The sequence below is a fragment of the Pollachius pollachius genome (assembly GCF_949987615.1).
Source record: "Pollachius pollachius genome assembly, chromosome: 3".
NCBI lineage: Eukaryota > Metazoa > Chordata > Actinopteri > Gadiformes > Gadidae > Pollachius > Pollachius pollachius.
Genome location: NC_136936.1, coordinates 19,895,379 through 19,922,824, shown reverse-complemented (window position 1 = coordinate 19,922,824; position 27,446 = coordinate 19,895,379). Strand labels below are relative to the sequence as shown.

General features: G+C 45.5%; 2 protein-coding genes across 4 annotated transcripts; both read right to left on the bottom strand.

Moving 5' to 3' along the window:
• Positions 1-3,502: 3,502 nt before the first annotated feature.
• zbtb44 (zinc finger and BTB domain containing 44) lies at positions 3,503-13,020 on the bottom strand. Of its 3 annotated transcripts, none has more exons than XM_079732554.1 (6): positions 12,754-13,020; positions 9,750-10,870; positions 6,602-6,680; positions 5,952-6,103; positions 4,956-5,256; positions 3,503-3,963 (listed from the first exon to the last, which is right to left on the bottom strand). In XM_079732554.1, the coding sequence occupies exons 2-6, from the start codon at positions 10,816-10,818 to the stop codon at positions 3,504-3,506; spliced, it is 2,061 nt and encodes a 686-aa protein (XP_079588680.1). In that variant the 5' UTR covers positions 10,819-10,870; positions 12,754-13,020; the 3' UTR covers position 3,503. The 3 variants fall into 3 exon arrangements, with proteins under 3 accessions (XP_079588680.1, XP_079588681.1, XP_079588682.1); XM_079732555.1 differs by lacking the exon at positions 12,754-13,020 and adding an exon at positions 12,111-12,178; XM_079732556.1 differs by having other exon boundaries at positions 3,802-3,963; positions 5,173-5,256.
• Positions 13,021-14,820: 1,800 nt separating this feature from the next.
• LOC307072954 (A disintegrin and metalloproteinase with thrombospondin motifs 8-like) lies at positions 14,821-27,151 on the bottom strand (the record flags this gene model as incomplete). Its single annotated transcript, XM_079732553.1, has 9 exons — positions 14,821-15,571; positions 15,983-16,167; positions 16,389-16,561; positions 19,383-19,569; positions 20,399-20,688; positions 21,848-22,015; positions 22,995-23,127; positions 25,197-25,436; positions 26,441-27,151. The coding sequence occupies 9 exons, from the start codon at positions 27,149-27,151 to the stop codon at positions 14,821-14,823; spliced, it is 2,838 nt and encodes a 945-aa protein (XP_079588679.1).
• Positions 27,152-27,446: the final 295 nt, after the last annotated feature.

Below are 27,446 nucleotides of genomic sequence, written 5' to 3'. Positions count from 1 at the left end.
CACACACACACACACACACACACACACACACACACCTCCTGTTCACATTTATCAAGAAGATCCAAAGATGGCATACTCATTTTAACAGCAACCATAATACAAAACTCACCCTAAAAATATAATCATATATATATATATATATATATATTTGTACTCGTGAAGAGCTACAGTTTTTTTTTCTTAGCAAATTTAAATATGAAGTGGAAAAAATCATCAATCAAATGTACACCAAAAAGGCATGTACTGTATATAATCAAGATATCACAAAACATTGCACAGAAAAATAGCTACTTACAGAAAATAAAAAACATGCTTGAAGAAGAACAAAAGAAGGTGATGAAGACATCTAGGAATAAGGCCATGACAGAACATTGGGAAGGGGTGGCCCACGGAGGCAGCAGAACATGCTCTCCAATTCATAGAATCATATGAACATGCAACTTGACAATGGAAGGGCGTATTGGGAGAGAACCAGCTGTTTGCTAGCTAAGCTTGATTTCACAGATTGATTGGGATCCTTGCCTCTTTTTCTTCAGCTTTCCTTAAGTCATTGATTTACACAAAATTACACTTCAAGCACAAAATATCCTTTTCGACACTTGTCAAATTATTGCACACTAGGTTCACAAAAATACTTTGGGCACTTTCGCTTTTTTTTGACAAAGAGCAGCATTTCATAATTAAAAAACATGTTTGAACACTGCACAAGACAACATTAAAAAAGTTCTGAACATTCAAATGGAGAACAGAAAGAAAATACTTCTTAAAAGTTTGACTGTGCAACTCGACTTGAATAGGTCCATTTTGTAAGGCTAGCCTCGTAAATGCACAATATCAGACAGTGTTAAGGGGCAATAAAAGCACAGCCCCTCTGCTAAGCAGCATGGACCTTATACATGATTATCTTTAATTGGTTATGTGCAATTACTGATTGCCGTGGCATCTTCTCGAATGAGGCGAGATCATTTGGTCCAAAATTCGGGAGCGGAGTGGGAGGGAGTTGATTCCAGCTTAATCGTCACGGGGAGTTGAACCTCCCAAAGAATCTGACAATATAGCACATGATGGGGATCTTTTTTTCATTAAGACAGATGTCCATGGAAGTTCTACTAATGACAGCATTTTCTGAAATACCTCCACACAGCTCGACTTTGTGTTCATCTTTAAAAGGGTAAACGCTCAAGCCTTTGTTTGAAGAGAAAGGAGACAGGAAAAAACGCAATTACAATCTCTTTGACTGATTGGATGGAATTGTTGAAGACATCTAACTGGGCCAATTAGAAAACAACTGTAAACCAGTATAGACCAGAGATCCTGCGCTTTTTTTGATTAAATTTTTAACGTAACTCTTTAAGAGTTACCTTTTGTTCTTGAGCTGTGCTCGGGGGATGGGGCATATTAAAGATGAGCACCTCAACGTTCTAAAACCAGTAATAAATATCAGTAGTATTCAAATGATGGAATAACCACAGGTATCATTATCTTTACCAGACACAATAAAGACCAAGCACAGAATGCCTACTACACCAACTACAAGAAATCAACCAAATGCTTCTGCCCAGAACAAAAAAAGCAAGAAAGGCGTTCTCAGAGCTCTGATTATCAACAGATGTTGATGAGTGGAAATACTGCCTCTTTAGCATAAATCATTGATAGTGATACACTCACAGTAAACACATTCACACGCATAGCCGTGTCTTTGCTCAGCTATGGTATAAGCTAGGCCTATATTGTTTTCTATGAACAGCTGTCATAATACATATTATAAAACAGTGGCTTTGCACAGAGGTCTGCAACAGACATGGCCACGTATTTCAATGTTGACCATATCAAACCTCAATGCTTCTGATAGATTTGGGTGGCAGCCGTAACAGGGATCCATGCTTGTCCCAAAATGATTCCACAGAAAATTGGATTTGTAAAAACAAAAAAGGGTTTAAATGAGACACCAACGCTAACCATAGGTGAGTGTGGTGGAAGAACTACCTTACTGCAAGTCGTTCAGCCATATAGAATTGCCATAGAAAACATTGCTGGTCATGACTACTGCTGTTCTCCATTTAGATCTGGTTGATCAATTACAAAGTTGAGAAAGTAGCTCAGATCAACTTCTGCTCAAGCACACTTTTCTAAAACGCCTGACCATATTATGGACATTTCAGGGTCCAATTCTTTTTTCAGAAGTTGTACAACTCTGCTAAAGGCCGTACATGGAGTCAATTCATATTTCTCTACAAGCATCAACCAAATGTTGATCTTAATGAAAAGCTGAAAGGTTCCATACCTCCTCATATTGTCTTTACAAACTAAAATCCACATACATAAAAACACAACCACACACCTTACGACACCCAACAGACATAGCATTCAGATATAAAAATTACAGTACAAGCTCTTGCAACAATAACAATTAACAGTTTGCCTATAACGATGACCCTAGAGGAGAAGGTCTCTGTTCATACAAACTAGCATGGGAACTATAAATGCTTAACTATTATTTGCCCAAACAGACTTGATTAGTCAGCATTGGCAAGTGGAGACCTCTCTTCCCACTCTCTACAGTACTGCACAGAATCTCAGGCACTTTTTCTTTCTTTTCCAAAAGTAGGGTGTAGGAGCTGGAAGGGTGTAGGGACTGGAAGGGTGTAGGAGCTGGAAGGGTGTAGGGACTGGAAGGGTGTAGGGACTGGAAGGGTGTAGGAACTGGAAGGGGTTAGAGGCTAAAAGGGTGTAGGGGCTGAAAAGGTGAAGGGTGTAGGGACTGGAAGGGTGTAGGGGCTGGAAGGGTGTAGGGGCTGGAAGGGTGTAGGGGCTGAAAGGGTGTAGGGGCTGGAAGGGTGTAGGGACTGGAAGGGTGTAGGGACTGGAAGGGTGTAGGAGCTGGAAGGGGTTGAAGGCTAAAAGGGTGTAGGGGCTGGAAGGGTGTAGGGGCTGGAAGGGTGTAGAGACTGGAAGGGTGTAGGGACTGGAAGGGTGTAGGGGCTGGAAGGGTGTAGGGACTGGAAGGGTGTAGGGACTGGAAGGGTGTAGGGGCTGGAAGGGTGTAGGGACTGGAAGGGTGTAGGGGCTGGAAGGGTGTAGGGACTGGAAGGGTGTAGGGACTGGAAGGGTGTAGGAGCTGGAAGGGTGTAGGGACTGGAAGGGTGTAGGGACTGGAAGGGTGTAGGGGCTGGAAGGGTGTAGGGGCTGGAAGGGTGTAGGGACTGGAAGGGTGTAGGAGCTGGAAGGGTGTAGGGGCAGGAAGGGTGTAGGGGCTGGAAGGGTGTAGGGGCAGGAAGGGTGTAGGGGCTGGAAGGGTGTAGGGACTGGAAGGGTGTAGGAGCTGGAAGGGTGCAGGGGCTGGAAGGTTGTAGGGGCTGAAAGGGTGTAGGGGCTGGAAGGGTGTAGGGACTGGAAGGGTGTAGGAGCTGGAAGGGTGTAGGGGCAGGAAGGGTGTAGGGACTGGAAGGGTGTAGGAGCTGGAAGGGTGTAGGAGCTGGAAGGGGTTGTGGGCTGGGGGATCCTCAATCTACGCTCATGGAGGCCAGCTCCTGGGCCTGGGCGTGCTGCTGCAGCTCCTCCATGGAGACAACCCCTCCTCCGTCGGCCCCCCGCCCCGCCGCGGGGCCGTCCACAAGGGCCACCATCCCACCGTCGGCATCCGTCGTGATGGAGGGGGAGGGGGGCCCCGGCGGCTCCAGGGGTGGCTCGTGAGACAGGAAGCCCGGCGGGGAACCATCACAGGGCTGGGTGGAGGACGACACCTGGGAGATGACCGGCAGCTGGATGGAAGAAGAGCAGGAGGAGGTGGCCGCAGTGACGGAGGCCGTGGTGGGAGAAGTGCTGTCGCTGGGATAGACTGGATTAAGGTGGTGGTGGTGGGGGGAGGGGTCCTCAAGCTGGTACTGGACCCCCAGTGCCACCGCTGCAGCCGCCTCCTCCTCCTCCTGCACTTTGCTCAGGTAGTCGGGCACGAGGAAATCACTGCAGAGAGGGGGAGCGCGGGGTGGGGGTGGGTTCGGAAATGAGGAAAGTGTCACCAGTCTGCTGTTAATAGAGGTAACAGTGTAACAGAGTCAACAGAATAACAGAGTTAACAGTATAACAGATATATAAAAGTAAACAGTGTCAATAAGGTTGATAGCAATTTTTAAATAATAAGAAAATAATGAATAAGCCAACAAATAGAAGGTTGGAAAGGGGAGGTGTCACAAAGCTGATCAAATATTGGTACTGAAAAGACATCCGTACATTCAATGCAGTGTTTCTATATGAACTCTGAAGAAGGGGGCTGAGAGTGTGTGGATGGAGTGAAGAAGCCTTTCCCCTGAGGTCTGACATCTGGACCGGCTACTATGAACCTCCAGAAGGAGTGGTGACCTGCTGTGAGGCTTGTGATGATTAAGAAGTGGAAAGGTGTGGGAGTAAGGAGCACCACACTACTCTGGAAATACCAGCAATGAGGCCTTCATACGCCTTCAAATACAAACCACAACTCAAACATCATTACATACATACATGTGCAAGTTAGAAAATATATGTTCGTCTAAATGTACAGCTTGACTTGCACACATTTATATTTAGCCATGTCCTTAAACCGATGTCCCAGCTATACTATCCTGTATATGAACAGTCTGAATGGCTGGATTATCATCTCATGGAAATGTACCTAAATGAGAAGTGCTTAACAAGTCACCTCATCATCCCCAAAAGTGATCAGAAAATAATGTATTTTATTAGGTCCGATATACAGACCCAACTTCATACATCTTCATACAAGCAGGGACATCACATTACAGCCACAACCTAGGGGAGAAGAAAACTTGTTCCACTGGGGTTAGCAGAGGTTAGAATCTGCCCCAGGTGTGATTTGAATAAATGATGGGGGAGGAGGTGGTGGTGGTGGTGGAAGGAAGGGATGGAGGAAAGGGGGGGGGGGGGGGGGGTGTGCCTTGACACCCTCCAGGACTCCTCACCTGCTCTGGAAGTAGTTTGCTAGTTCGGACGCCTCATGGTTCAGACTCCGGAGGTGCACAATTAAATTGCCAGAGTTGGTGAACATGGCGCCGCACGTTTTGCACTCGTAAATCCGCGGCTTGCGGATTATGTGTCGGGAGACCCTCATGTGGTGCTTATATTCGCCGAAGGACGTGAATGTGGCGCTACAAATCTGGCACCGGAAACAGCGTTTACCTTCGTGCTTCAGCCGGTGCATCTTTAGGGAGTAGGCCCGCGTGAACTTTTTCCCACAGCGGTCACACTGGAAGGGCTTAATGCCTGCAGAGGGACACAGAGCCAGGCCTTAGGGGGAGACATTAGCACCCAGAGGAATCCACTGCTACTACTTATGATTCCAAGTGGTTCAAGGCCCACTCAGAGGTCCAAGCATAGCTCTAGCAGTGTTTAAAGGCCCACTCAGCGGTCCAACCTCAGCTCTAACAGTGTTTAAAGGCCCACTCAGCGGTCCAACCTTAGCTCTAGCAGTGTTTAAAGGCCCACTCAGCGGTCCAACCTCAGCTCTAGCAGTGTTTAAAGGCCCTCTCAGCGGTCCAACCTTAGCTCTAGCAGTGTTTAAAGGCCCACTCAGCGGTCCAACCTTAGCTCTAGCAGTGTTTAAAGGCCCACTCAGCGGTCCAACCTTAGCTCTAGCAGTGTTCAAGGCTTGACCCTGATCGGGGTTCACCTTTCAGTTCGCCTCGCATTAACACAATTGTCTCGGCCTTTCAGTTAGTTTCAGTTGTTTAGCCCTGTAACTTATTAACAACGATATGATGACCTCTTTGTCATAAGTATATTTCTTAATTATAGCATACCTGTGATTAAAAAGGGACAAATGCCTATAATAGTGTCATATCTCTAAGTAGGCAGGGGCCAAAATACTCACTGATAACAAAAGCTGGTTGCTTCAAAAAATGTTTCCAAATGATTTTCAGCTAAATGTGTTTGAAGACCAAAGGTTCAAAAGCCCCTACCCGAGTGTATGAGCATGTGCTGCTTCAGGTTCTGAATGCGCGTGAAGCGCACTCCGCAGGTGGGGCACTGGAAGGGCCTGTCTGGGCCATTGGCCCCCGAGCGGGCCGAGGGGCTGATGTAGAGGTGGTAGGGGTACTGGATCCCATCCAGCCTTGATCCCAGGGCAGATTAAGGGCAAAAGACAAACAACCATAAGTAAACGTATACCAATGTATGAATTCAAAAGTTAGGAAATGAGACATGATCCGCGCTCAGACGTCCTTCCTATTTCTTTCCCTGCAAAATCAGCAGGGATCAAATATAATCTAAATTGACCCAGAGGTAGAGTCAAATGATCGAAGGTCCAATACTTTAAATTACAATCTGTTCATATATTGAAAATTTAAAGCAATTCATGCATGAAAAATTAAACTGCCATGTTCTAAAAAATCTTGTTGTTGCTGTGGATATTCTAATGAATCCACATAATCCAACTTTTCAATCCAAACTATAAACAAACACTCTCTCTGAATTTCAGATGTGAAGACTGATATTTTGATCTGTTTCAGTAAAGCCAGGAGATGGTTAGGATGGTTTGATCAACATACTGGAGGCCCTTTCCCCTCACTTCTCTAAAGCGTTTCCACACATATTCACAGAAACACCTCACCTTTCATCATCTTCGCCTCTGGAGTTAGACGTGCTTTGCATCGATGGCAAGGCTTCAGAGACGCCTTCATCCATCGACCCTGTAATTAGACCAAGAATAAGGTGAAGAACAAACCCAGAGACTAATTCATGTTGCAGATGCTTGAGTTAGCGTCATATCTACTAGGCAGGTTAGTCATGATCACACCTAGGCTGTTTGAGTTAGCGTCATATCTACTAGACAGGTTAGACATGAATCACACCTAGGCTGTTTGAGTTAGCGTCATGTCTACTAGGCAGGGGAGACATGAATCAAACCTAGGCTGTTTGAGTTAGCATCATGTCTACTAGGCAGGGGAGAAATGAATCAGACCTAGGCTATTTGAGTTAAGAGTCATGGCTACTAGGCAGGGGAGACATGAATCAGACCTAGGGTATTTGAGTTAGCGTCATGTCCAGTAGGCAGGGAAGACATGACTGAAACCTAGTTTGAGTCATGTCAAGGTGATCAAGATTTGCGACTTGTAAAATTTCACTTGACAATTAATAGGTTTGGAGTTAGTATAAGTTTATGTGTATTGGCGCTTGAATGTCCTTCACAACTCTATTACTTTTTCATCATAGTTAAATCAAGAATAGGTGATGCAAAGTTGGTGACAATCAGCATGAAATCATGATGCACTTTCAAATATATGTGTCAATAGATTTATGGCCAGCATAACCAATGAAATCATGATGCACTTTCAAATAGATGTGTCAATAGATTTATGGCAGGCATAAGCAATTTGGAGAATCCAGCCAGAGCACGCTCGATTTTATGAAGGAGGGAGAGACCCTTAGAGAGAGACCCTTCAGGTCTTCTGCATGGTGTTCACAGGTAGCCCGGTAGGTAATAATAATAATACATTGCATTTCTATAGCGCTTTCTCACACTGAAAGCGCTTTACAAAGGAAACAAACAACAAATAAATAAACAAAAATAAATGCAAAGTTGATGGGGGGTGGTTTAGGAGTAAGCAGAGGAGAAGAGATGGGTCTTGAGGTGGGACTGGAAGATGATGAGGGACCGGGAATCGCGGATATGTTGGGGGAGGGAGTTCCAGAGCCTGGGACAGGTAGACAGGTAGGCCGCCAAATACTGTACTTCGGATTGGACGGGCTATTACAGCCACACTTAGCCATAGAAACAGGGTTATTTTTCTTATTTTTGAGAGCATTTGATTTATTGATTGCTGCCAGGTTGTAAAGAGAATGCATCAAAATATGAAGAAAAAGTGGACTACCCTGGCTTTAATTCATTTCAATGCAGACATTATTTATATTGCATTAAAGGGATCATAATGTGCAGTTGGTCATAAGACTAAGGTTGACATGCTTTGATGTAATAGATACACCTTATTATCACATGTTTATTGCTGCAGAATCACTATCAGACTTTTTCAGATCCCTTTAATGCCCCCCCCTCGGCCCCTCCTATTCACTGAGGTCAGATGGTCCACTCTGTTGTGATTGGTCAACTTCAAACACAATTTTACAATCGTTACTAGCTGCTGCAGTGATGAAGTCATGTTCCCTCCTGAGTTATTTGCTTTATTAAAACAGTAACTTTGCAAATCATTGTAATTTCCTTATTATGTTGTAATATGAACCAGGGTCCAGTCCCCCCTCCAGCCATGGTTCGGCACCCACATCCAGGCCTAGAGCCTCACTGAATCCCTGCACCCTGGAGAACTCAATATTTATAGAGCTGACTAGGGCATTTGATGCGTAGAACAGAAGAAGAGTCATTTTTCATATAATTTAATGACACAACAAACTAAAATAAAATGAGAAATAAAGGTCTCCTCAAAATAATAGCTTTTGTCAGGTAGAGCTACCTAGGAAGGTATGTTGGGGTGGCCATCTCTTCTTGTGTGGTACTCCGGACATGCCAGGATTATCCTGATCTGGACGGTTTGTTGGCTTCGATCGCCCCTGGACTGAAGCGGGGGACAATGCGGGCCTCCTTTGAGGGTCCCTTATACTAGGATGACAGGTCCTGGGATATGGGGATCATCTTAAACTCAACAAATGGCGATGGGTCCAAAAACACCTCATCAGCACCTCGACAAGCTCATGAGGTCGACCACATTATCTGTAAAATATTGCCTTCAAATAGTAAATTCTTTTTTTGAAGAGAGGATATTTCTTTCTTTCTTTATACATGTGTAAAGTATGCCCATAATCTATAATATTCTTTAAGTTATTATGTTTAGTACAAATGTTTTAAAAAAATAATAGTTGGCCTTTTTTTATTGGCTTTGCAGTGCATTCAGCCTTTTTGGACTTTGGGAAAAAACCCTTGAGGACAGCTTGACCACACAAACCAATGTAAACACATGTACACACACCAACACAATATCCATGCCCTTTCTGTTGAACTCGGTAACAACTACACTGTTGGGTATACCGAGAAAGGCCTCCACATAGCATGTGGTGGCCATTACGTTAGCTAGCAAGTTAACCAGCCTACAGCTGTCTAACCAAAACATTTGAACACAATGACCTTATTTTGCTTTCCCACAGGGTGTAGAGAGCTCTGTTACTACCAATGCCTCTGCACTTGAACACTCGAAGCAGCTACCTTTTTGGAAAAATCAAGATAAAGCATACTTAGTGATCCTGAATCTACAGGTTACACAGCATTGAACTGTGCCTGGCTCAGGAAGGAGTCAAAATTTATTTTAACCACATATTATAAAAAGGGGATTTGCCTTCATACTGACGACAGCAGTGTCTTGGCGACATTGGGCTAACAGAACTCCACCTCTTAACAGGTGTTTGCCAAACCAGCCACAAGCCGCGACTCAGGCACTTCCGGGATTTCTTGACGTAACAAAAACTAAGTAAATCTTACTGTAAACCAGCATTTCAGGAGAGATGCTTTATTTGGGAATGAGTAACCCCGCACTTTGTAGCCAAGCAGACCTTAATTATGGAAAAAAAAAGCTATACAACACTACAGGAGAGGGAGAACCACAAAAGCAGAATACAAGCACTTTAATCTTGCCCATACACAACCCAAATATTAGGTGTATTTTATATTTCAAATTTATAAACATCATCCTCAACCCTAGAGTGCATAATGCAGAAGAAGTATTAAGGCATTCATGTGGAAAAGCATCCCTCACCTATAGAGGAAGACTGCGGGCTGATGAGCAGTTCCTCCTGGACCTGCTCGCTCCCAGGCACCGTCTGCTGGTCGCTCAGCGACGCGCTGACGGGCTGAGAGGATCCCTCCTGGGCCTCCTCATCACTCAGCCTCTCCACCTTCACCCTCACGTCCTCCTCTTCCACCGCCATAAGCGACGACCCCGCCTTTGAGCTCTCGCACGTCAGGAAGTCACTCAGCCGCCGGCCGACCACCTGCGCCTCCACCGAGGACACGCTCGCCGCCGTGGCGTGGTCCAGGCCTCGGGGGCTCTCTGGGAGCTTGGCCTTGTCAGAGTGGAACCTGCGATCCATGCCGAAGGGGAAGGTCCAGGGGAAGGCCAGAGACGACTCCACGGGCTGGGCCGCGCTGTCCGAGAAGGACGGTGAGGGATGGGGGATCTGAGGGGAGGTGGCAACTAGCTGCGTGGGGCATTTGAGGAGGCTCTCGGGAGAGGCCATGGCGACGCCATAGCTCTTACGTTTGCGCCGCGACTCCCGGCACACAGGCACGTTGCGCTCCATCAAGCTGCAGTCAGACGACACGGGCGACAGGCTGCCGTCCAGGGGCGTCAGGACACAGTTCGACGACGCACTCTCTGGCGCAGACTCCTGCAGCTTGTCTGCCCCTAAATTGTTGTTGCCGTTGTTTCCGGAGCTCCACAGTATGCTGGATTTCATGAACTCCGAACAGGTGCTTGCCACGGCAAACATCTGCATGTAGCTGGCGGCTGCCAGGACGTCGATGATATTCTCTGTGCTGATGGAGAGAGTGGAGGTGTAGGCGTACTCCAGGAGGGGGGTGAAGCCACTGACCGTGACGTGGTGGAGGTCCAGCACAAACTTGTCTTCCTCTTCTGAGCGGCCGACCAACTTGGTGCGGAAGAAGTCGCTGCAGCAGGCCAGGACCACCTTGTGGGCCAGGAACAGCTTGTCCTGGACACGGATGGTGACGTCACAGAGGTGGCCCTCGCTGCGGAGTGCGTTGAGCTTATCCAGCATCTCCTGGCTGTGGGAGGGTGAACTGTGGGTGAAGGTTTTGACCCCCATCTTCTAAGTTGCACAGTACTGCTTTTTGGTTTAATTTGGGGACGATGTCCTTCTGTAGAAAGAGGAACCACAATGTTACAATAACGTAATCACGGCTAATAAAGGCAATCATAGATAATCAGGATAGAAGATAGAAACGTAACATACGGAAAAGTGAAAGGCTTCTATTTTCTATTATCTTTGAACAAATAAACATATTGACATCTATCACAGAAATGAGAAAGAGCAAAAGTGAAAACTATCTTTGATTCAAGAACATCATTCATTGTGGATGGTCAATTATATTCTAACAAAACCTAATTAAACAAACCAGGAGGTAAGTGAGCTGTCAAACAATAGCATCTCAGCAGTGACCCTTGCCTGCTGCAATGCTAATCAATAATATGGAGGGGGGGGAATTAATATCCAACTGTCTAAGACCCGTATCTCTTGCAGGAAACAGGGGGCTTGACGAGCAGGATTGTAAGTGAGTGAGGGGTGGTTGGTGTTCCTGTTCTTAGATAATAATAAAAAAAAAAACAGACAGTAGGCTAGACGGTACCAAAATCCAAATGCCAAGTTACATAACGACAATCAAAGCAGATGCGCAGTGATGGGAGCCAGACCAGGCAAAGGCCAGCGGAGCGTTACGGGATGCTGAGCAGCTGTCTGCAGACATGTGCACTCTCTGAGGCATGAGACTTTCCATCGAAGAGCTCCAGCTACGGGGCCTTTCGCAGGGGGAGCCAGGGACGACCAGGACCAAATATCAGACTGAAGCGTTTGTTCAGCCACACAACTCCAGACCGGGGACAATATAGAGCAGAATCAATGCATAGCCACTTCACACCTGGATTTGCAGCCCGATTGTCTTTTCAACAAGGAATAGCAAACGACTAGGTAATAGCTGGTATGCAGTTTGTCAGCCAGCCTTTGCTGGAATTTGCCAAACTCAGCCAGGTATTGATCCAATCCATTAAGGGCGTGTTGCCCTAGTTTTTCATACAGTCTTTCAAATCTGGATTCAATAATATAGCATGATAAAGGTTTTGTTCTTTTATACAGTGTAAACACACATAAGAAATAGCAGGGAGACTAGGCTGCTGTTAAACCACATTAGTTGATATTTAAAATATGTGAGTACTATTCAAACCAAACCCACATCTTGATTTGATCATCTCTAAGCCAACAGCAGACGATGTGATCTTAATAATGATCTTAAACTTAATACCTCAGTGTAACTAGATTTATCGACCTGTATCCATTTCCTCATCATATCATATAAACATGTGATGTTTCTGTGAGCTTCATACCATTACATCGGGTAGCAACAGGAGCAAACAGCTGGCTGCAGTGATGTTTCCGTGAGCCATACAATATTACATCAGGTAGCAACAGGAGCAAACAGCTGGCTGTCAGTTGCTTTCCATTGGTGAGCTTTAACCACTGCCTCCCGTTGTTCTGTTCAATTGTTAATTGTCATTTTTTCCAAGATTGCACAAATTTCGGACTATAGAAAACATTGGAAAGAAAAAGTATCGCCAAATCAAGAGATTGCTCCATCACCCCAAAATATGCGAGCGCTAATGTTTGAGCAGAAGGGGGCGTGGCCCGTCCTCCAGCGCTCTGTTTACTCCGACGCGCTCGCGGTGACAACACGTACACAACGTGAGACATTATACCTGTCAATCAACCCGCTAACGCCTCATAATGTACTAACGACGTGGACATTCATCAGTCCACACACACAGTGTATATGAGGCAGACAATGACTGCGCCACAAAATGCGCTTCAGCTAGCTTACGTTACTGTGCTACTCGGCTAACAAAGTTAGCTGCTAATGCTAGCTGACTCAACACAAAACTACCTAGCCTATAACGAGGTGAAAGTAGCGCCGCTTCATCCACACAGGATGTCAACCTTCGGCTTATCGGTGGGCAGTAGGGCGCTGTTTACCTCACGGAGCAGGCCTCGGTCCTCGGCCTCGGGTTGGAGAGACCTCCGACCGACTGGGGTGAGAAGCACAACACACGGCGACACTTTACCCGCTGCTCCCGCTCCTCACTCACATCCCTCCAGCTTCAACTAGACTATTTAACTGGACTCCTGCAGCAACAACAGCAGTTTCATTAATATAAGAGTAGACATTCCACTAACTTAATATTAAAAGTTCATAAGGTGCCTCTATCGTTCCTTTGTGCTCCCCGTTTTCCTAAATGCGCTTTATTTATGTCCCAGAATGCAACGCGTCTCCACCCTCTGTTGAAGTCACCACAGACCAGGAAACCATGTACTAGTTAAGACTTAATTAATGAGCCTTTCACATGGATCAATCAAACGATGTACTAGTTAAGACTTAATTAATTAACCTTTCACATGGATCAATCAAATCATGTACTAGTTAGGACCTAATTAATTAACCTTTCACATGGATCAGTCAAACCATGTACTAGTTAAGACTTAATTAATGAATCTTCACATGGATCATTCAAACCATATACTAGTTAAGACTTAATTAATGAACCTTCACATGGATCAATCAAACCTTGTACTAGTTAAGACATAATTAATGAACCTTCACATGGATCAATCAAACCTTGTACTAGTTAAAGACTTAATTAATAAACATGGATCAATCAAACCATGTACTAGTTAAGGCTTGATTCATAAACATGGCTTGATTCATAAACATGTGAACCTTTCACATGGACCAATCAATACTTTCGTGATTTTGTGTGAATGCTGATAGCGTTGGTTGCATTTTAAAACCAACAAATAAAAGTTCATATCAAAAGTTACATTTACAAATCCAACCTTGAATCACTGGAACCTGTTGACATAGGAGGCATATATATAATTTATTGTTTATATATATATTGTTTATTCATGTTTTGTTCATGTTTATATTTGTATATGTGTATATGTATGTATGTAAAATATGTATACAGATTCACGCAGTGTAAATACAAAATAATAAACAACACAAACACTAAATAAGTTGTGCAATTATTGGTTTGAATTAGTTTATTTTACTAGATAAAAAACTCAAATTAAGCAGCATCTGAAATGTTAATCAAACATCCAAGGTAAAAACTTTACAAAAATAAATAGCTTGAAAGGAAGCTGTAATAATGATATTGTATGGTCCTTCACTGAAGGGATATAGGCCTGATTCTTTGTCTCTCATGCCTTATAACATACTGTGATTTACCAAACTGGAATAAAGAATCATCAATAAACAGTGTGTATTTGAATATTTTCATTTACATATATATTTTTAAAGAAAATACATATTATTATGATCCTAAAAGACAGGAACATAAAATGCTTATGGCTATCCTAACAGTAACACCTATGCAGAAAATGTATTATAGTTCACAGAGCATAGACTACACACTACAGATCAGAATTAGGTTTCCTGTGGCTGGTGTATGGTGCTTCTTGATTAGGATGCTTCCCAGTCATTACCTATGCTTAGAATGATTTAACATCTTTAGTTTACACACATTCATTTTTATAGGTCAGTTATCTAAAAAAAGAGTGTCAATGAATATTCTCCTGCCATTATACCTTAAATAATAGTCTTCACTAAAGCTTTATATTGGACTGAGTTCTGTGGATACAGATTTGAGGGATATTGACACTACTGTTGTTGACAGCAGAGTTCATGCAAAAAAACAATGTACAATAGCTAATTCCAAAGGCCTCAAAGTAATAACACAATGAATTAATAAAATGACTCTCCATCTATATAGGCTAGAAACTCATCCGTTTCTGGAGAGAGACCCACAGTACCGTCATTTAGTATTGACACACAAAACATATACATCCTGAGGTAGATTTAATGACAACATTTCAATAGTGGTTCTAGAATGTCAAGGGGGTTGCACAGTGACCAAGTAGAAGGCTCTAACGCGACTGACTGGTTACCATGGTCAACATTATCCCTCTGAAGGCGGCCCTCGTCAACCACCTTTTTTTGGGCCACAAACGATTCACTTTCCAAATGTCCACTCTTTTCCTTCATGCACAGTCTCGGTCGAGACATTCCCCGGACACTGGCTCAGGCATCTTTTTGGGGTCGCACTTAGCCGCCTCCACGATGTTCCCGGTGTACTCGGTGCAGAAGACGCTTCGCCGCCGCGCCCCTGCACCACAAGTTCGTGAGCATGCGGACCAAGGTCCCATCTGCCACATGGGGCAGGGCGCGTCCCCACAGGGGCGGATGTCCACGGGCTTCAGATCCCGGTCACACTGCCCGGAGTGGAACCCGGCGCCGTCCAGGCAGTCCACGTTCCTCCTGGACCATCCCGAGCCACAGCTTTTGGAGCACTGGGACCACTCTCCCAGAACCCACTGTGGCTGGCCCAGCGGGTGGAGCATGTGCGGGGAGAGGGCGGCGCCCGGCCGCTCCTCGGCTGCCCTACTGCTGAAGGTGGTGTCCCTGGGGATGAAAAAGGTATACTTGACCTTGGGAGGGATGGAGTGGCCCCCCAGGACCAGGAGCTGGATGGTGAGGGCCTCCCTGAGCTGCCTGAAGCCCTGGATCCGCTCCAGGGTGGTGGAGGAGCCGCTGTACTTGAGAGTAGCGCCCTGAACGGGGATATCCTGCTCCAGCGTGGACACAGAGAAGTTACCGTTGAGGACGTAGCTGCCCTTTGCTCTCTTGACAGCCAGGTAGTGGCCGTCGTGTCTGACCCCGTGGTGGCTGCGTTGTTTGATGTCGATGTTGGTCGCACCGACTGGAATAGTCACAATGTCGCTGTATCCATATCTGGGGGGAAAAGACACAGGAATATATGAATACACCTGGCTTTGAACTCACCTACTTCTGTATGTATTTCCATAGGCTGCAGTTTTTTAGTGCAAAAAGATTCAAATTTTAAATTTGAGCATGGGACACTGACTGGCGTATGTCTTTTTGGGTTAATGGCATCCTACTGTGATACAGTTACAGCTTTAAGTTGATTCCTCGAAACGATCCTCCTATCATAAATAAGCACACTCTTGGTATGTATATAGTGATCAAGTAAATATATTATATATATATATTATATATACATATATACATATGTATACATATATGTATACATAAATAGAGATTTGGACCACATATCGAAGTGAAGGCTGATGAAGAAGTCCATCCATCATTCCTCTTAATCCTTTTATCAGCCATAGTGCGTACCTGGCTTTGCTGTAGGAACCTGTGATCTTCATGCAGGTGAGCTCGTGTGCGGCGGCTTCTCTGCACACTCCGCACTTATCAAACTTCTTGTTGGATCCAATCAACTGGTCACAACCAGCCTTCACACACTGGCCTTGGACACACACCGAGGTGGTGTCAGGCCCACAGGTGGTGCCGTCAATTACCTGTTGACATACCAAACTTGTTGAAATATCTAATATATAACTCTATAGCTCCATAACTGTTGCCATATGGTTCGATTTATAGATACTGTGTTCCCATTTTTGCACAAACTCATTAAGGACCTTAAGGACACCAATCATCCTGCTTCCATTTGTCCTGCTATCCCAGCAGAGGCAGAGTTGTTGCCATGGCGATAGCATGATGGCCTACAGAGCAGACATACCTTAGCTTGGAACACCTTGAACTCGCTGCTGTCCCGCGTGATGCAGAAGAGCTTGCAGCGGTCCCTAGGGGACACACCCGCATACTTGGGGATCCACTCTTTCATGTGACCGTTGAAATCCAGGTAGTGTGGGCTGTTGTACTTCTCACACTGCTGTTCTCGGAAGCTCTTTCCTGAGAGAGAAGGAACGGAAGAGGAAGAGAGAAAAGCCATGAAATGACATGTCAATTTTATTGATGGGGTCTTATTCCCCAGATTTATAATGTACGAAATAAAGATATCAATCTATGAATATAAATATATCCAAACACCAATCTATATTCCATAAGATGAGGCAGCTTGGTCCAGGGCGGCTCACCCTGTGAGCCATGGGGTCACACCTCCTCTCAGCAGTAACTGGTCTAGGATCCAACCCAGACCGAGCCATGGGGTCACACCTCCTCTCAGCAGTAACTGGTCTAGGATCCACACTACACTGAGGCCCCGTCCACATGGAGCCAATTCTTTGGTGAAACCGCATAAGTCTTGTGCGTTTCGGCCGACCGTCCAGACGGAGCCGGCAAATCCGGTGCCTGAAACCGCATATTCCTGAAACCACCCTCGGAGGTGGTTTCAAATCTATCCGGACCTATGCGGTTTCGTGTTAGGATTCATGTGGACGCCTGAAACGCAAACGATGACGTCATTAGCCCCCCACCAGCTGGGGGACGTCAGAGTTGCCTTGAATTTTTTATTCATTATTTTATTTGTATTCTTTTTGTAGCTTTAAATAAAGCCCCTTGATAAATGTATTTACTAACAGTACATTAAAAAGTATTTCTGCTCAATTTAAAAGGTTGAATCTCCTCGTGACTGAATGTTTGTATACAGCGCGCAGGCTGTATGCGCGCAGGCTTGATGCGGTCCACTTTTTGCTGTGGAGAACCAGCACCTTCAATATTTACTTCAGCCTTTCTACAGCTCGATGCGGTTTCGCAATGACTCCAACTTTACGGAGATACTCCTGAACCGCATAAAACGAAACCAGATCGTTTTCGCCCGTTTCGGCTCCGTGTGGACGGGGCCTGAGCCATGGGGTCACACCTCCTCCCAGCAGTAACTGGTCTGGGATCCACCCCACACTGAGCCATGGGGTCACACCTCCTCCCAGCAGTAACTGGTCTAGGATCCACCTCACACTGAGCCATGGGGTCACACCTCCTCCCAGCAGTAACTGGTCTAGGATCCAACCCACACTGAGCCATGGGGTCACACCTCCTCCCAGCAGTAACTGATGTAGGATCCACCCCACACTGAGCCATGGGGTCACACCTCCTCCCAGCAGTAAATGGTCTAGGATCCAACCCACACTGAGCCATGGGGTCACACCTCCTCTCAGCAGTAACTGTTCTGGGATCCACCCCACACTGAGCCATGGGGTCACATCTCTCAGCAGTAACTGTTCTGGGATCCACCTCACACTGAGCCATGGGGTCACACCTCCTCCCAGCAGTAACTGACCTAGGATCCACCCCACACTGAGCCATGGGGTCACACCTCCTCTCAGCAGTAACTGTTCTGGGCTCCACCCCACACTGAGCCATGGGGTCACATCTTCCAGCAGTAACTGGTCTAGGATCCACCCCACACTGAGCCATGGGGTCACATCTCCCAGCAGTAACTGGTCTAGGATCCACCCCACACTGAGCCATGGGGTCACATCTCCCAGCAGTAACTGGTCTAGGATCCACCCCACACTGAGCCATGGGGTCACAGCTCCTCTCAGCACTAACTGGTCTAGGATCCACCCCACACTGAGCCATGGAGTCACACCTCCTCTCAGCAGTAACTGGTCTGGGATCCAACCCAGACTGACGGTGTGCTCGTATACGATGCCTCGTATACCACCCGCACGACTTGCAAAGTGGGAAATCTCCCAGCTTTCTTGTGGCATTTCAGTAAGGCACGCCCCCTTTTGGTCGTAATATCTCGGGATTCTGTGAGTCCACCGAGTTCAGTAAGGTTGACCGTATGACTCGACAAACAAAGATGGCTGCGCCCATAGCCTCTCGGTTCTTCATGCTATAAAAAAAAAAAAGCATTTCTCTGCAGTCTTTCTTTTATTTCTGAGGTGTATTTTCTTTGTATTTGTGCCTCGTTGGTCATTTTAATATTGATTTTTAATATTGATTTCTGCTCTTACACACTTGATAACATTGCTGCTTTAATCCGGTCACCAATTAATGCATTGCACGGTCTTGCTGTGGGAGCAATACAATGTAAAGTTTTGGTGTTTTTTTTTCGAGATGGCTTGCTAAAGAGGCTAATGTAGCTAACAATGACAAACAAATAGCCAATGACTGTTCTTCCCTGAAGAGCAACTTGTGCGGGTGGTGTATAAGACATCTGGAACACACCATGAGCCATGGGGTCACACCTCCTCTCAGCAGTAACTGGTCTGGGATCCACCCCGCACTGGAAAACTGACTCCAGGATAAAATACTTCTACATCCATTTGAGATTGAAAGAAGTGGGACGTAATTCTCACAAAGACGACTCGGGCCTGTGGTTCTGCCAGCAGACGTCCACAGAACCCTTCAAACCCAGCATGTTTGCAACAGAAAAAATAACAGTGTTATGTATGTATGTATATATATATATATATATATATATATATATATATATATATATATATATATATATATATATATATATATAGATAAGGTTCTGTCTGGGTCAAAACATTTATTCAACTTGGTAGGCCTAACTGGCTACGTCAGGTGACTTATAGTTATGATGGTAACCGATATGGGACTTGATAAATGCAGTACATAGTTTGGCTTGCATCTTCCAAATGCAAGACGTAGCTTGAAATGTAATTCATAATTTCTAAATGACCAATGTATTCTCAACTCAAGACTCTCAACTCATTCAGCACACAAATAAAAATAATCAATGAAATATGGAGGCACACAAATCCTCCGTAGGGATGGTTTCCAGCGCTGCATGTCTTACCATCACTGTCCTCACAGGGCTGTGGGTTACAGGAGCGGTACTGCACCCTTTGGCCCTCGCAGTACCGCCCCCCGTTCTGGGGCACAGGGTCTTGGCATTCTCTATAGGAGAACTCCACTCCGCCCCCGCAGGTCCGGGAACACTCCCGCCACGGCCCCCACAGGCCCCAGCCCCCGTCCACCACCACCTGGGGAGACCAGGAGGAAAGGTCTGGTTAGAGCCGGGCACACTGGGGCCGGGGTTAGTACCGCTCTGGGCCTGCTGTTGCATGTGCCTGCCCCATGTGCCTCAGCATTCACAAGACCTGGTTAAGGGCTTCATTAACGGGAATACAGTCCAGATGCGTAGCATGTCTATGTTGTCCATGTCGACATACATTTTGTGTGTGTGTGTGTGTGTGTGTGTGTGTGTGTGTGTGTGTGTGTGTCTGTGTTGTTGTTTCCAGACTTTACATGAATTTGGGGCAGCTATTTGTCTTACTGAAAGGACGCCTACAAACAGACGTGCAGATCTTCACACAGAGAATATATAACGATGTCAGAGCAACTGAGCCAAACTAATGAATACAAATGATGAACTTCATTTATCAGGCAACAGATTGTGTAAATGAGAGCAGATATGGGAAAGGGGCAGAGAGGATGTTTGAACAAAGAACGAAGGCTTATGGAAGAAAACGTTGTTAGTGGGGATGTTATTTTAGATGAGTACTAGATGAGATGAGTATTAGATGAGACTATAGATTTATTTGGGTGGCAACATTGTCGTAAAAGGAATGAGTCTGAAGGTCTGTCAGGATATAGAGTAACACAGGGGATAACTGGGCAATGAAGTTTGGGCTACGTAATGAATATGGAACAAAGTCCAAAATATGAAATTTAATAAATGAGTAAAGGATATAGGGTATCATCACAAAATAAGTATATAGAATCAGGTGACCAAGCAGATGTATCAATATATAATAAAATAGGGATCTATTTGATTAATGCTGTTGGTTCATTATCCAACGTGGCTTTCACCTGTGGCTGCAGGACCTCCTGGGTGGGCCGGCACATCCCATGAAGACATGTTCCGTTGGAGCAGGCGGTGCCGTCGGCCCAGGGCAAGCTGCCGTTCTTGGTGGTGCAGTGGTGTCCGCCCTCCTCGTGGCACCAGAGCTGGGAGCAGGGCTCGCTGTCCGACGTGTTGGGGCAGCGGAGGAACTCCTCTCCGAAGATCTGCTGGCACTGGCGGTCAAGGCTGAAGGTGCGGCCGGGCAGCCCTCGGGGCAGCGGCATGGTCGTCTTCGGGGCGTCCAGCAGGCAGTCTCCTGAGAGGGGTCAGGGGTTAATGGGTGGACAGTTGTCAGTCCAACACAGTCACGCATGGGGCCTTTACTATTCCTCACTACGTAAACGCATGGGGCCTTTACGTAGTGACGAACAGATGAGTCAAATAGTTGCTGCTATTATTTTTTTCTTTATATTGTGTTTTTTCTTTGATACGTTTGGATGTTGGATATTGTTGCGGCATCTCTTTGATATCATGAAAGAAATGTCAAAGACACTTTTTTTTCAACTAAGCCCTAAAGAGATAAATATTATACCCAATCCTACATGCGGGTCAAAACACTCTATTCCTTTTAAGCTATCAGAAAGCATTCAAATTAAATCCAGCTTCTTCTTTCCTTTCAATATTTATTGTTTTTTAATCAGCTTATATTGCATTAAATAGGGACATTGTCCACAGTCGTGTCGCTGACGTATCGCGTTAGGAATGATTCTTCACATTAGTCTTCTATGGAGACATTTTCCAACTGATAAAGAACATATTTAGCTGATGACAGCTGTTGCCTTTGGCGCAAGGAGTCTGCAGCAGGAAAAAGTCAGTAGTATGAGTCAGTGGAAAAGTAGGTTCTGGTACCGTGGTCGTCCCCTAATGCAAAACAATCAAGAAAGGCCCACACAGTGCTGAGCACTGAGCTGAGAGAAGGAGAGCAGGAGAGACTGATATTAGAAACCAAAAGAGCTACTCCAAACTACTTCTCCAACCTGTCATTTTGTGGTTGTCAAAACATGTTTTAACAGGAGAGAAATTGTGAATGAGTATAGGCGAGAAATGGTGTGAGAAACTACAGCATGCTTTGTTGATCCCTGGAGGGAACCCTGGCCCAAAGTAATAACACTCAAACCACAACGGCAATCCTACACTTCCTTTTTGGGCAATGAGATGAACTGCTTGTGACATGTGGTGATTCAGACTTCTTCTCAATACTCTCACTGGACATGATTACTCTAGCTCAGTAAATGATTATGATTGTGATAAATCTATTTTCGCTTACCTTTTTTTTTCATCTCAATCTTTTTCCCTAAGAGACAACGACTTCAAAGTACGATGGGCAAACAACTGCATGCGGTCAGCAATTGCATCCACTGAATCTACTGTAGACGCGACCTGTCATCATTTTATCTGCCTCTGGCTTCACCCACCATGTCCGTTGTCGAAGAACTCTGTGACGTAGAGGGCACTGCAGGGGGACCAGGGGGCGGTCCTGCTGAGGTTCAGGATCACTGGGGCCATGAGGTGCTGGCCCCCCAGGGCCCCAAACAGCCTCTCACAGGTCTTGGAGTCATCATGCGGCATACTCAACACATGCCCTGCACCAGAACATCACTGATCAATAAACAACCTCCCATAAACACTCCTTTGATAAATGGTGCTTTGAGGCAAACACATGATTTCAATCGACCCTTCTGTCTATAACACTCTGGCGTGAGGGGGCGTGGCTTGGCGTCGGCTGCAGACAAGGGGGCGGAGCGGCGTGGTTGCAGGGACAGACGCAACTGTGGGTGGTGAGCTTAATGAGGGAAACTATAAATACTCATGTGTGTTGGGCTCTCACCCTCAATGAGACTGGGATAAGACCAGTGAGGCCAAGGGCGGACAGCATTCAACGCCAGCCTAGCAGTTATTGCTTACGTGTATGTGTCTATATACGGGTGTGTGTGTATGTGTGTGTGTATATGTGTGGGTGTGTTTATATGTATGTGTGTGTACATGTGTATGTGTGGGTATATGGGTGTGTGTTTGTGTGTGTGTGTTTATATGTTTGTGTGTGTACATGTGTGTGTGTGTACATGTGTGTGTGTATGTGTGTGAACATGTGCATGTTATTGTACATTTGTGTGGGTGTGCATCCCGTCAGTCCTCCTTTTTGAAGATCCCATCCATGGCAACAAACATTGCTGCAAATATATAACTTATATAATCTATAATATTGATATGAAATTGGATTGGCAATAGGTAACCAGATATTAAACAAATCTGCTCTCCTTTTTGTTGACATTCCAAATAAAGTAATTCGCCAGCTCAAGAATTCCTTGTCTCACAATCAGCCGTAAAATAACAACCACACTTTGTATGAAGTGTGTATTACAGTAATATTACAGTGATACCAACCAGGCATTTGCATGGTGTAATTCAGTGGTGTCTACTTGGCATGTGCAAGGTGTATTACAGTGTACTTCCTGGGCATGTGCAAGGTGCATTACAGTGAAAGCTACTGGCCATGTGCAAGGTGTATTACAGTGAACCTACTGGGCATCAAAGTTTTCTAAAAACCAAGGAGGGACTCACCCAGTTCGTGGGCAACGGTGAACGCTGCTTGCAAGCCGTCGTCCTCGACGACGAAGCAGCTTCTCTTGGGATCACACATGGTGCCTACGTCTGCCACGCCAACCGTCTCGCAGCTCTGGTATCCACAGATGTCCTAAGACACAAACAAGAATATCAAAAAAAAAAAAGACAGGTCAAGCCCCATGTCTCTCTGGAGAAAACGTTTGGACGAGAACAGTCACTCAGTAACCGAGGCATTTCAGAATGATAATGGATAGCTTTTTTGTTTTGTAAACCCCTGCAATGAGCAAACTTGAGATGTGTTTGGTTGCTGCCTGTGCAGCTTTCATTTTTCCAAAGCATTTAAAAACATGTCTAATGTTTCCATCATAAAATGTGAGTGAATAAATCTTCTTGGCCCATGGGCACATAGAGGGCCATAATGTGGTCAAATGAACAGCATGCTTGTATCAGAAGTTGGGCTTGTAAATAGGAACCAGCATACAATCTTTCCTCCTCTTTGGATGCAATTCAGCTCTGTTTGATTGAAATTGATGCATGCTGGACCATGGCCACAAGCTGGCTTTTACAAACCACAAGAAATAGCCCTCCTTGATTTAAAACACATCTGGATTTGTATCTGCAGCTCAGCTTCAGCGTCTGTGCACCTTGAATTGAGGCTGGATCATCGTTACCATGGGCACAAATACAAACACAGGTATGGGAGATTCATTAAGAATTGCATCTGAGGTTGGGTGCAGAACATAAAGAAAGCACTTGTTAAAAGACTGAAACACACACAGACACAGGCACAGTAAAATGAAACCCCAAATGACGTGTATCATTGTGTTAATTTCCACCGCATTCAAAAGTCTGGTTTGAGTTAAAATTCAAAACAGCGGTCAGCGTGAATAGCTTGAAGGGTCAAGTCTGGATCCAGTGCGGGTTAAAAAGACCCCGGACATTTCAGTCATGTCATCTTGTGAGGTCTGATGAGTTCTCAGTGCTTAAGTAGTTCATGCAGCAGGAGCCATCTACACTCTTATCTTGGAAACAGCCAAAGAGATTGGCTACCATTACTTGAATCTTAGGTAATCCAACTGAATAAAACCCTTCCATCCATCCTATTCAGCTCTTGCTATTTCCTTGACACTTAGTGTCAAGTAAATAGCCGATTCACCATGCCGATTGAATGCTCAACCTGACATAAGAATCCACTGCAACAGGATGACTTTTTAAGCAAATCGTATCATCTGAGTGAACGTTAACTTTTTTCCGTTCTATATTTGTTTCGACCATTCATGTTGCTGGAGGCGGGGATCTGTAGGCGCGTGATTGGCAAACACTCACCAAACTTCATCTTTCATATGCATTTAAATACTTCGATTTAAAATTACGTTTTGTTCGTCTTTGGCGACACCTATGGCGATAAGCAATGCCTGCAGGTGTTTTTCTGGACCACACATCCCAAAGATCCAAACATTGTCACCTGTGATCTGACATTTGGTAGCTTGCAGCACAAGCAGAGAAAAAAACGGGAAAGAACTCTCCGCCGCTTCACACAGAACGAGTTGGAAGGAGTTTGTTACATTAGCTCAGAGGGTCGGCCTACTATGTTCCATCACCTGTTTAACGCGGCTGGGAGAAATACGTCACACTCTGTGCACTGCATGTGATTTCTCATAATCATAATAGTGCAAATGACAGGGCTTTCATCAGAGGGCCATGGGCTCAATCCCAATAGTGTTACCTGATTGGGCCATATAGATAGTGACTTCACAGACATTTATTTACATGCAAATCTTTGAGATTGTTGCTTTAATTTAACCATACTCCTTTCCCCTGCCTCATGAAAGATTTTAGACCTTATTCCTAATCCTATGTTGGTACCCTTTGTGGCAGGTACTTCATTGGCCAAAATAAGGACTTCCTAAGTGGACCACTGGATGGAAAAGGGTGTTCACATCCTCAGTAGCGCTAGAACGTCAGAATGCATCTTGGGATTCATTGTTGCCGATACTCAGCCATTTTGAGAGAACTCAAGAGACTGGTAGTAATGTAAAACCGTAAATAAAGGTAAATATACCGTATCCTAGGCTATCTTTGCTTTGCCTCGCAGGAGAACCACAAACGCCATGACTACCACTAGCCTTCCTCTGCTCCTCTACTCCCCCAATGGAACTGCTAGGCAGTGTGGACGGCTGCGATGGAAGGAGGCCTCACCTCTCGGGTGAAGAGCAGCGCCGTGTCGTAGTGCTCCAGGTGCCTGTGGCTAGGCGGGTTGAACCTCTGCTGCCAGGAGCAGAAGTTGAGCAGGGTCAGGCCTCCATTGCTGGAGACAGTGGGGCCCACCTCTTCATCCTCCACAACCAGCATCTTCACCACCACCATGTGCACAGAGTTCTTAATGCTGGGATGCTGATACAGCCGCGCTGCCATGGAAACCAGGGTCAGGATGTAGTGCTGGGAGGTGGAAACAGGAGAGAGGAGAGGAGGATGAAGTGGAGGGAGGGAGGAGAGGAAAAGAGAGGAGATCAGGGGAGAGACCAGAGGAGACGGGGTGAGGAGAGGAGGGGTGAATAGAGGAGAGACCAGGGAAGAGGTGGGGAGGAGAGAAGTCATTAGAGAAGGGGAGAGGGAAGGAGGAGAGGAGGAGAGGTTGATGAAGTGGAGAGGCAAAGAGAGGAGAGAAGGGGAGAGAGGAGATCAGGGGAGGGGGGGGGGGGGGAGGAGGAGGAGATCCCAGAGGAGAGGAGAGGGGCAGGAGGGGTGAAGTGGGGACAGGGGGAGAACAGAAATGACAGGAGATAGGAGAGGGAGAGGGGAGGAGTGGAGAAGAAAAAAGAGGAGGAGGAAAGAGGATTATTATTGTGGACCTGGCAGTGTGGCCTATGACAAATGAGAATTGCAATCTCGTGCTAAAAAAGGTCTTTGAACAATGGTCTTTCTTACACTGAAATATGAAAAATATGGGGAGGTAAATACAATGAGAAATAGACTGCAGTCAAGAATTGAGGTGGGTTGTTTGGAAAGTATTTTATAAACATCCCATGAGTGGGATGGAAATGGAAAAAATGCACAATGGTTTTACTTTTCCTCTATTTTTACTAGAGCATTTGTGTATTAAACAGCCTCTGGTATGAATTGTTCATCCAACGTCTTCTTTCGATACGCTCCACTAGTGGTGGAGGGATGTGTGAGTGGGTTTGAGGCCAAATAATGACCAAGTCTTAAAGTATGTGGAGCAACATTTTTGGCATTTCGGTACCATTACCTCGATTGTTTCCCTGAAATATTCGATGCACCACGCATCTTGTTTAGTAAACATGAAGGTATCGAAAACTCTTAAATCCTACTAGTAGGCGTATTTAGTCATTTATGTCATAATAATGATTCATTATTATTATTATTTAAAGCTGAAAAGGCGAGTGTTGATGAAACACGTGTTGGGCTATGTTATAGCCTACCTTGATTTCATCTCCATAGAACTGGGTCATGGATGCGTCTGCAACCACTAAGGTTTCGATAAATCGTGGCGCGGACACAAAACGTTTCTGGCGAGGTTTCCTCTGTGCGTCATGCAGTCCGCGCGTAAAAAGGTCCTTGTCCCACTCCGTTGGACTTTCCTCACTGTTATGACCAGGTGACAGCGGGCCACTATGAACTGTATTGTTGTGAATTCTTCTTTTGATGACATGCAGCTGTTCGATAGCCCCGAGTCCCAGGCCGAACTGCTTTGGCTCAATCACATATTCCTTTCCCTCGTTAATGAATGACCCGAAGATTCCGTTACACAAGCTGACAGCAACGACTGAGTCCTGATTGTAGTCCACGTTCCCCGAGTAGAAACAGCCTCTGAGTTGGTGTATCGAGTCATGGAGTACATCTTGTCGTTGGGCACCCGGAGCGCTTTGTAAAACCTCGACATGTTTGGCTGTGACGCGCTGGATTGTGAACGAAGGCGCAATAAAGCTAGTGTCTGGCGTCAGATTTAACGTGAAATCTTCGCCAAAGGCGTTGAGAGTGAATCTCGGCTGTTCCTCGCTCCTTTTCCAGAAGCGCCCTCTGCCTCTTCCATTTATCCTGACCGGTACAATATCCTCTGATTCATAGACCATGGAAAGCACGACGTTGATTACGCACAGGTACAGAAATATACAACGAAGTGTCAACCACATTGTGCAATGGAAACTGCACTCTAGAATAATACACAAATAATGCTCATTGACCAACTCTTCTGTTGTGTTCGCTGGACGCTTTGGTCTAACGGGTCGGGAGGGACAAGTCAGAGATGGTCTCTCCAGCCGGAGTGGATCCGTCAAAGGGTTGGATCGGCTAAGTTCCTTTTCTGCTAGTCTTCAACTTGAGAATCTCTTTCTCTTACCTAGTGTTGGCTCAACCACTCACCTATGGTCCATAGAGGTCTGGTACAGCAGGGGTATTTATACCTTCAGCTCTTCTCCCGACACCAGG